Raw genomic sequence first — 11,086 nt, 5'->3', positions numbered from 1 at the left:
AGACGAAGACCTTTAGAGTTTCAGCAGGGCGATCGAGTATTTTTGAAAGTTTCTCCTTTTCGTGGCACAGTGCGATTTGGTATGAAAGGAAAGTTAGCACCGAGATATGTTGGCCCGTATGAGATATTGCAGCGGATAGGCACTTTGGCTTATCGATTGGCTCTACCTCCATCTTTATCTGGTATTCATGATGTGTTCCATGTGTCGATGTTGCGGAAATATGAGCCGGATCCTTCACATGTGTTGGATATTTCTGATGTTCAGTTAGATCCTGACGTGTCTTATGTTGAGAGACCAGTTAGTATTTTGGATCGATCTGAACGGAAGCTTCGTAGTAAGATTATACCGATGGTGAAGGTTCAGTGGGAGCATAGAGGTGTCGAAGAGGCCACTTGGGAGACAGAGCGGCATATGAGGGAGCTCTACCCCTACTTGTTCTGATGGTATGACGTATCTTTCTTTATGCATGTTATTACTGTTGTTGATTAATTTCGGGGTCGAAATTCATTTAAGGGGGGGGTAGAAATGTAATGCCAGAAATAAATATCACATTTTGTTGATTTAGTAATGTGAGATTACTAAATAATTAATGATTTTTAAAGAATAAATTATGACATATTTTGGTCATATGAAGTCTAAATGATTTGAATTTGGATATAATGTAGAGAACTCAAAGATATAGAAGTTTCATGTTTTGAGTTTTGGAAAATTTGATCATTTGACTGGTCCAAAGAGATATACCAGTGTTAAAATGTTAAATATTATATATTATATTATATTATATTATTTTATTAATATAATATAATATAATATAATATTTTAAAAAAAAATTTAAATCGAACTGTTCCAAATAAAGGAACATAGATAGAAACGAAGCGAGAGAAATAATAACAGAGGGTTTTGAGATTTTCTTTTCGATCTTGTGACTTATCGGTTTATCCAATCGACGAACCGACTTCAGTTCTGGAATCGTTGACACGAGATCTTCGATTTGAGGTATAAATTTTATAGTTTTGGTGATGTTTGAAATTCGTCGATTTCTGGAATAAATTCGATAAATTGTGAAATCATACAGAAATTGAAGTTTATTGAGTAGTGTATGATTTTAACGAAGTAGAGAAGATTATTGTGTTGTTGTTTTGAATTATTCCTAATTTATTATAATTAGGGATTTTAATCGTTGAATTGAGATTGGAGAGTTGTTTGTTAGTTGTTATTAAATCTGATTGTATATTCGGAGTCTACGGAGTATAGGCTACACGTTGATATAAAGTTTTCACAATTTGACGGATGTTGTAAAATAGCCTATTATTTGATGTTAAATTAATTAGGGTATATTTGATGGTAGTATTGTGAATTAAATACACCAAAATATTAAATTGTTGAACAATACAAATTTATAATCGAGTTTTATATTTTGTTGAATTAATTGTTGTTGGGCTATTTGATGTTATATATTGAGGTTGTTATAACTGTGTTGATACGGTGACAATGATCTGATAATTTTTGTTGAATTATTTAGATACATCACACGCCTCAGGATCAAAGAAATAGCTAGATTGTATATATACTCGATTATCAGGTACGTGTTGACGTACGAGCATATGTTGTTATTGTTTAGTATTGATGAATACTATTGCGTTGAACAATGATAAATCACCGGAATTGGGTGATTTGATATTATATTTGTTGTTTATTATTGTTGATGTTGTTGGTTATCGTTGTTGGGAGACGTCTCGTTGATGTTGTCACGTTGATGTTGTTCGTTCAACGATATTGCTGTCGCCGGAGTTGGGGTGCGACGTATCGTTGATGATGTTATTCGTTCGACGATATTGCTGTCGCCGGTGTTGGGGTGCGACGTATCGTCGATGTTGTTGTTCGTTCGACGATATTGCTGTCGCCGGTGTTGGGGTGCGACGTATCGTCGATGTTGTTGCATTGTGATGTTGTTGAGATTGTTGTTGGCTGATTGTCCAGAAACGGCAAAGGGGGTATTTCTATTATGATTTCAGTTATATTTTATGTTGTTAATATAACTTTTATGTATTACGATGATGATTGTTGTATATGCTCACCCTTTGAGGGCTGTTTCTGTTGGGCAGGTTATAGGACTATGCGTGAGACATGATAGTGGTGAAGGACTAGGTGTGTCTAGTCAAACAGTCCTGTAGTTGATAGGAGATAGAGACAATATAGCTTATTGTCTTATTTGAGTTGTTGTGTATGTATTTATTGTACTGTTTCTGCTACACTGACGTAGATGGTGTGGTGATGGCATTAGTTTGTCGTATATGCATTATATTATTACGTCGTCGAAAAGAAAAAATTTTATGCATATGACGTCACATGTTGCATGATTACGTGGCGAGGTTTGGGGCGCCACAGAAAACTCGAAGAAGGATGATTTCAGAATGAAGAGGGGAGCTCTATTTATAGAGCCCCTTGACCGTGTGAACACGCGTTTTATACGCGTAAAACATGTCTTCCGTCTTCTGAAATGTTAGCCAACCACCACGTTTAAAATTCAGCATACATTTAATATTTCTTGGCCCCATTTGCCGACATTTCTCCCACTTGGAGATTTGATTGATAATTAAATACATCTCCACACATCCTTTCAATCTTGCCATTTCCTGCTGCTTACGTTTCCGCTAGACTACTTGAGGATCTACACCACTCAAACTTATCAGTGTTCACTGGCTTGGTCAGAAAATCAGCTATGTTTTCTTTCGTATGGATCTTCTGCATATCCACGCTTCCTTCTTCTACTACTTCTCGCACAAAATGAAATTGAACTCCAATGTGTTTCGTCCTGGAATGAAATGCTGGATTCCTTACGATGTGCAAGGCACTCTGACTGTCACAAAACAAAGGAACATTCTCTTATTTGTGCCTGATCTCCTCCAATAACCTTTTAATCCATATTGCCTCCTTGCACGCTTGAGTAGCTGCCATGTATTTTGGCTCTGTTGTAGATAACGCCACAACTGTCTGCAGTTTTTGAAACTCAGCTTACTGCTCCTCCTGCAAGTGTAAACACATAACCAGTAGTAGATTTCCTCTTATCTGGATCACCTGCATAATCTGAATCGACAAAGCCCCTGAGTGTAAAATCCGATCCTTCATAACATAATGCAGCATTCGAGGTACCCTTAATATATCTAAGGATCCTCTTAACAGTGCTCCAATGCTCTCGTCCAGGATTCGCCATATACCGACTAACGGCTCCCACTGCTTGATCAATGTCCAGTCTTGTACATATCATGGCGAACATCAAACTTCCCACTGCTGATGCATATGGTACTCGAGACATCTACATCCTCTCTGCTTCACTGCTAGGACACATCTCGGAGGATAACTTGAAGTTAACAGGAAGAGGAGTCAATATTGGCTTACTGTCTTGCATGTTGAAGCGTTGCAAGACTTTTTTCAAATAATTTTTCTGGGATAGCCAAATCTATCTCTCTGTTACTTCTGTCTCGGTGAACTTGCATCCCTAGAATCTTGTTTGTTGGTCCCAAGTCCTTCATATCAAATTCCCTAGCCAACTGTGCCTTCAATCCTTGGACCTGATCTTTGTTGGGGCCTGCTACAAACATGTCGTCCACATACAACAGCAAAACAATATAATCATCACCAGACCTCTTGAAATATGTACAAGGGTCTGCACTCAGTCTGTTGTATCCAAGACTCGTGATATAGGAATCAAATCTCTTGTACCAACACCTCGGCGCCTGTTTGAGACCGTACATAGATTTCTTCAACTTGCGAACCAAGTTCTTGTTGGAAATTTATAGAGTCTTCGGAACGATTCCGGCTATAAAAATTATTTTGATCAAATCAGAAACACAGCGGAATCGATTACATAATTTCATAAATTATTATCGAACATATGAATATAAATTAATGATGAATTTAAATAAAATTATTTTCTAGAAACACTAACCTCTTGTAGTTTTTTTTTTTTTTTTTTGTGAATCCGAAATCTATAGAAACCACAGCCTTCCAGTACAATCTTTTCTATCGATACGGTAGTGTGTGGGCACTTAGAAATATACAAACTTAGAAATCAAATATATTTTCTAAGATAGCTTTTCTTAAAATTTTTCTCGTATATACAATTTGAATTGCCTGTATTGTTATATATAAAATATATAATTATGATTCAACAATTAATTCAACAATTAATTCAACAATTAAAAACCATTTTTTCTACGTAGGCATTTGATTGCATTGACGAAAACATATTACACATGTTTAATTCAATAATACAAGTTGATCAAATTTGACTTTTTTTTTTATTAAATCAATTGAATTGATCAAATTTGATAAACGTGTATGTTCATTTAAAATATTATCACGATAATTAAATTTATAATTATCTCATAATTATAATTTAAATATAATTAATAACTCATATAAATTATATTTATATCTAAGCCTTTGATGATATGGAAACAAATTTTCATTAACTCGAGTGATTTCTAAATTGCATTTCTTATCCGTCATTAATTTGAAAAGCGTACTGGGGACCATGGACTCATAATTAGAAGCTCCAATAAATTAGATAAATAATTAAACTCTTTAAATAATTTACCAAATTTATTAATTTCATAATTACTCAACTAAAAATATGAAATTGCACTCTTCTTCATTATGAAATATTTACTCTACAAAACGAGTAGTCCATTGATATAATCATTACATATGAATTAATCCTCCATAGACAATTCATAATTGAAGCTAGGAATTTTCCGTTTACCTCTTCAATTACTTCTTATCCTCATTTACCATTAATTCACTAGTGAGTGAATTCAATTTATAATTCAATTATAAATTAATTGGGCCCACACTCAGTTCTAGATTTAACAAATGAGAGAATTATCTTTCTGCTTCTTGCAAGAAGGAATGGATTCCATGTCTGTGAATTCATATTCCCAGCCATTAATTTCAAATGTAAATCTAAAATGCAAGTATTGAGAATGCATAATTACAAACTTTAAACAAGCAAATCAAGAATCACATTGAAATGAACAGGAGTCTATAATCACATCAGGATTCAGATTTATTCATATATGATCATCTTTGTGATTTAATTTAAATTTCATAGTAACAACGGAATTTATTATGAAATGTTTAATTAAACCGGTCCAAGTCCTACATAATCTCATTATATATAAATGCCCCCACCTAGATGTCTTTACATCGACAGTCCGGATAAGATAATCACATTCTTAATGTTCATGGGCTGCATTAGTGATGCTTTAATTAAAGATCCCATAATTTAATTAATTTCATCACAGACTTAATTTAAGTTTATTATCCATAATTTTAATCCTCTTGTATATATAACTTTTATATATACTAAAATCATGGTTACATCCAATAAATTAGGGATTTTTCTATGATATTTAAGACAATAAATTTCACGTAAATATGTTCAATAATAAATGTCATTTTTATTAATAATATAAAAATATAGTCTAATTACAATGCTTTTAGAGCACTATTCCCAACAATCTCCCACTTGCCCTTAAAGCATATGAGACATGTCTTTAAGTCTCATATTCATTATATGCCTCTCAAACACTTTTGCGGGCAAGTGTCTTAGTGAATGGATCTGCAAGGTTGTCACCAGACGCAATCTTGAGAATGGAAACGTCACCTCTTTGTACTATCTCTCGGATCAAATGGTACTTTCTTTCTATATGCTTCGATCTCTTGTGACTACGAGGTTCCTTTGAATTAGCCACTGCACCACTGTTATCACACCACAAAGTGAATGGATTATCCATATTTGGAACAACTTCCAAATCATATAGGAACTTCTTAAGCCATACAGCCTCTTTAGCAGCTTCAGAAGCAGCTATGTATTCAGCCTCCATGGTCGAGTCGGCTGTGCTGGATTGTTTTATGCTTCTCCAGACTATGGCATTGCCACCAAGAGTAAACACCGATCCAGATATCGACTTTCGAGAATCTCTGTCTGATTGAAAATCAGAATCAGTGTAACCGTCTATTTTAAGGTCTCTACCCGAATAGACAAGCATATAATTTCTCGTTCTCCGAAGATACTTGAGAATGTTCTTTACCGCTATCCAATGATCCATACCAGGATTTGACTGAAATCGACTGACTATCCCCACAGCATAACATATGTCTGGTCTAGTGCACATCATTGCGTACATAAGGCTGCCTACTGCAGAGGCATAGGGAACGCGTCACATGTCCTCAACTTCTTGTGGTGTCTTAGGACACTGCTCCTTGGAGAGGATGATTCCATGTCGGGTTGGTAGATAACCTTTCTTGGAATCTTGCATTCTATAACGCAATAACATCTTATCAATATAAGAAGCTTGAGACAATGCCAACAATTTGTTCTTACGATCTCGAACAATTCGAATTCCAAGAACATAATTTGCTTCTCCCAAATCTTTCATTTGGAATTGCTTGGCTAGCCAATCCTTTACTTTAGACAATTTTTTTACATCATTCCCAATGAGCAGAATATCATCTACGTAAAGCACTATGAATACCACATTTCCATCTTTGATGTGCTTGTATACACAAGGCTCATCAACACTTTGATCAAAACCATAAGATTTAATTGTTGCATCAAATCTATGATTCCAAGATCTTGAGGCTTGCTTTAGTCCATAAATGGATCTAAGTAATTTGCAAACTTTTTGCTCTTGACCTTGTGCTATAAAACCTTCTGGTTGCCTCATGTAGATTTCCTCATCTAGATGACCATTTAGAAAGGCCGTCTTGACATCCATCTGCCATATCTCATAATCAAAATGAGCAGCAATTGAAAGTAAGATGCGGATAGATTTAAGCATGGCTATAGGAGAGAAAATATCTTCATAATCGACTCCTTCTCTTTGGGTATAACCCTTTGCAACCAATCTTGCTTTAAAAGTCTCCACTTTCCCATCTGCACCTCTTTTTCTCTTTTAGATCCATTTACACCCAATAGGTCTAACCTCTTCAGGTGTATCTACAAGAACCCAGACAGAATTAGAATACATCGACTCCATTTCTTGATTCATAGCTTCAAGCCACTTTTCTTTGTCAGGATCTTCCATTGCATGTTGAAATGACAATGGATCATCTTCCACCCTATACAGTCACTGCAACATTTGCCTCTTCGTCTTGACGATAGCGGAGGGGTAGTCTCACTACTCTCCCACTGCGTTGAGGTGAGATTATATCTTGACTTGGTTTAGTGGTATCGTTAGTGGTTTCCTTAACAACATTTGTTGTACGTGGAATGATCTCATCATTTAGTAACTCCTCGAGTACAATCTTACTTCGAGGTTTGAAATCGGTCATATAATCATTTTCAAGAAAAATGGCATTTGTCGATACAATTACCTTCTTTTCTTGAGGATCATAAAATCAACCTCCTCTCGTTCCCTTGGCGTATCCTACGAACAAACAAACTTTTGAACGTGGATGCAATTTCCCAGTCTTTCCTTCCAGCACATGTGCTGGGCACCCCCATATGCGAAAATGAGATAAACTAGGTTTTCTCCCATTCCACAATTCTAGAGGTGTCTTATGGATTGACTTAGATGGCACTGCATTCAAAATGTAAGTTGTCGTCTCTATTGTGTAACCCCAAAACAAAATTAGCAGTGAAGAGTAGCTCATTATAGATCTCATCATATCAAGCAAAGTGCGATTTCTCATTTCAGCAACACCATTTTGCTTAGGGGTACCAGGTTCTGTGAGTTGGTATAAAATACCATGCTCTAGCAAATAATCTTTGAACTCAGTATCAAGATACTCTCTGCCTCGATCGGATCGAAGACATTTCAAAGATTTTCCTAGTTGCCTTTCGGCTTCCACATGAAATTCTTTAAACTTTCCAAAAGTCTCATATTTTCTATGCATTAGATAAATATATCCATACCTTGAGTAATCATCTATAAAAATGACAAAGTACTCATAACTACCTCTAGCTTGTGTTGTCATAGGACCACATACATCACTATGTATAAGCTCTAGTGGTTCTTTGGCTCTATTGCCCTTTGCAGAGAAAGGTCTCTTAGTCATTTTTCTTTCTAAACAAGATTTACAAACAGGAATAGTGTTAACATTTAACTCTTTTAAAGGACCATCCTTTACAAGTCTGTTTAATCTTTCTAAGGAAATATGCCTCTAACCTTAGGTGCCATAAATATGTTTTATCTTCATGAGAAACCTTTTGCTTTTTAGTTTTAGGATGTTCTACTTTAAATATTTCGACATTAAGCAGTGGTTGTTCATTTTGTCTTAGAATATATAACCCATTTTCCATTAATTCAGTATAAATCATACGTCCATTCTTAAAATAACAATCTCATTATTATTAAAAGAAAGCGAATAAAATTGTTCATGCAATTTTGATACAGAAATCAAATTTCTCCGAAAACTAGGTATAAAATAAACATTGTTTAAAACCAAATATTTATTATTAAATCTGAGTTTAACAACTCCCACTGCTTTTGCCGAAACCACTGCACCTATTGCCTACTCTCATCGTGAATGACCCATCAACAAGTTCTTCATAAGAACTAAGTGTCTGCAAAGAAGAACAAACGTGATTAGTAGCACCGGAATCAACTATCCATATAGAAGAATCAATGGTTACTAAACAAGATTCTAGAACAAGTAAATAATATTTGTCTTTCTTCTTCTCTTTTAGGTCAGCGAGATACTTGGGACAGTTTCTCTTCCAATGACCATCAATTCCACAGTGAAAACATTTTCCTTTGGGCTTTGCAGTATTGCCTTTCTTTCTGTCATTGGAACTCTTCCAATTCTTGTGCTTTTTCTGAATTCCCTTTCCTTTCCATTTATTCTTCCTTTTCAAACTAGATTTGGAAGAAGATGGCTTATTTTCGACAACATTTGTCTCACCTTCTTGAACCTTTCCAATGGAAATAGCCTCAAAGGTTTGCAACTCATTGAGCAATTGTGTCATGTTATAATTGAGCTTGTTCATGACATAGTTGCTCTTGAATTGCAGGAAATTAGGAGGCAATGATTCTAAAATCATACTCACTTGAGTACCATCATCTATGGTCGCACCATGAGTTTCAGCTTCAGTGAAGTAATTAACCATGTTCAAAACATGCGCACCAACTGATTGCCCTTTTTTCATTTTAGCATTCATAGCATTCTTAATGGTCTCATCTTAGATTGACTAGATCGCTGTCCAAACATTGCTTGTAGAGAATCCATTATCTGATAAGCATTATCTACATGCTCGTGCTTTAACCTAAGCACGTCATTCATTCCAGCTAACAGGTAGCCTTTTGCTTTATTGTTTGCCGCGATCCATCGATCATAAATTTCTCGTACACTACGAGAAGCATTCAAAGAGGGCTCAGGAGGACATTCCTCTGTTAAGACAAACTTGAGGTTCTCACAGACAAGGGAAATATTTATGTAACTCTTCAATTTTAAAAAATTTTCGCCAGTCAACTTTTCATTCAGTAAAGCAATAACGGGACCGGAAGACATGCTTGCTGAAATATAAAAATGACATTTAATCAATTGAACAAATATCATAGATAAATAATTTAGGAATAATAAATATGATTTACGATACAATATATTTATTTTACCAATTCCGAGGAAATTTAATCTCGCATTTAACAAGTAGCCTTAGGGTCAAACGAATTAAATGACGATTAAATTGAGACTATCTCTATTAATAAATAAAACACTAAGATATCTCATATCTTCACTTTTATTTAATAATTACCATTTAATTTAGCCTAGATGCATTGAAATAATTTAATTGCATATTTATGAGTGTGACCCACTATTTCAGATTTTAAAAATTCAATTCATAATTGTCATCTTAGGGTAGGTAAAGTATGAATTTAATTAAAAATCTTATCCTTTCGGAAACTAAGCCTTGAATATTGATTTAAATGAAAACCTTCCTTAGGGATGACATCCTATTTGTCACTAGGCGTCATTTAAATCTCACGTTGCTTTTGTTAATAGTGGAGGCCGTAGAATTTATTGTCATATATTCTTCTCCCACTCATTATAATAATTAAAGTTTCTCAAACTTTTAATTATTTAATTTAATTATAAAAATTACAATCTTATTGTTTTTTTTATAATACAACGAGTGTAGATCTACACATAATGAATATCATAAAATTTAAATCTAATTTAAACATGATACAAGATATAAAAATATAAAAGTAGATATAGTTGAAACTCGTAATTTTCCTTATTATCATTAATTGAAAATAAAATTAACAAATTAAATAAACCATTTATTTAATTTCAAATTAACTTTATAAATCAATTAAAAAAAATCAATAATATAAATTAATTGGGCATTGGGCACACAATTATTATCTTAAAACATGATGGGCCCAATTTACAATAATTATTATTATTATTTAAAAACGTAGCATCCCATCTTCTTCCTCAAGCAACTATGCTGCCATTAAAAATTGCATCTTCCATAGGTTCATCTATCTCAAGAATTCCATCGAATTTTCAGTACTATAACTCGTCCGACGAGCCACTTTTCTCGCATAAACAAATTTACATGAAGTACCGTATGCTAGAAATTCCTCGAGACCACAGACACTAGCCATGGCAGTCCAACCATCCATTGCTCATATCGTCGTTTTAGTGCCTGCACAACTCGTGTGTGAGCCGATGTCTCGATCCAGTGAGTAGAATCGCTTGAACCAGCGAATAATGATACTCAACCCAGTGAGCATCTGTATTGGAGCCAACGCACATGAGTCATGGATGGTCGAACCATCCATTGCGCTGCCGTTTAGTTCCAGTTCTCCAATACTCACATCGATCGGAAACCGTTCCCGATAAAGACCGAATTTTATGGTTTGAACAAGTCACAGTTTTTTTTTATTTTATTTTGTGCACAGAAGAAATATTATGATTTAATTAATTAAATAATTAAAAATAAGAATTTTTCTTCCAGCTTATGTAAGGACACGATAGAATAAATTCATATTTTATCATCTTATTTGATTTGTTCTCATAATTAAGATAATCAAATATCTTCGGCAATTAAAATTTTAACAACTAAATTTAT

At 34.4% G+C, this 11,086-nt stretch overlaps 1 protein-coding gene across 1 annotated transcript; it reads right to left on the bottom strand.

The window, feature by feature from the left end:
- Positions 1–9,162: 9,162 nt before the first annotated feature.
- LOC142554545 (uncharacterized) lies at positions 9,163–10,637 on the bottom strand. Its single transcript, XM_075665208.1, has 2 exons — positions 10,580–10,637; positions 9,163–9,521 (listed from the first exon to the last, which is right to left on the bottom strand). The coding sequence occupies exons 1-2, from the start codon at positions 10,635–10,637 to the stop codon at positions 9,163–9,165; spliced, it is 417 nt and encodes a 138-aa protein (XP_075521323.1).
- Between the last annotated feature and the right edge of the window lie 449 nt (positions 10,638–11,086).

The sequence above is a fragment of the Primulina tabacum genome, chromosome 8, assembly GCF_025594145.1.
Source record: "Primulina tabacum isolate GXHZ01 chromosome 8, ASM2559414v2, whole genome shotgun sequence".
Classification (NCBI taxonomy): Eukaryota; Viridiplantae; Streptophyta; class Magnoliopsida; order Lamiales; family Gesneriaceae; genus Primulina; species Primulina tabacum.
This window is presented reverse-complemented; position numbering and strand designations above follow the sequence as displayed.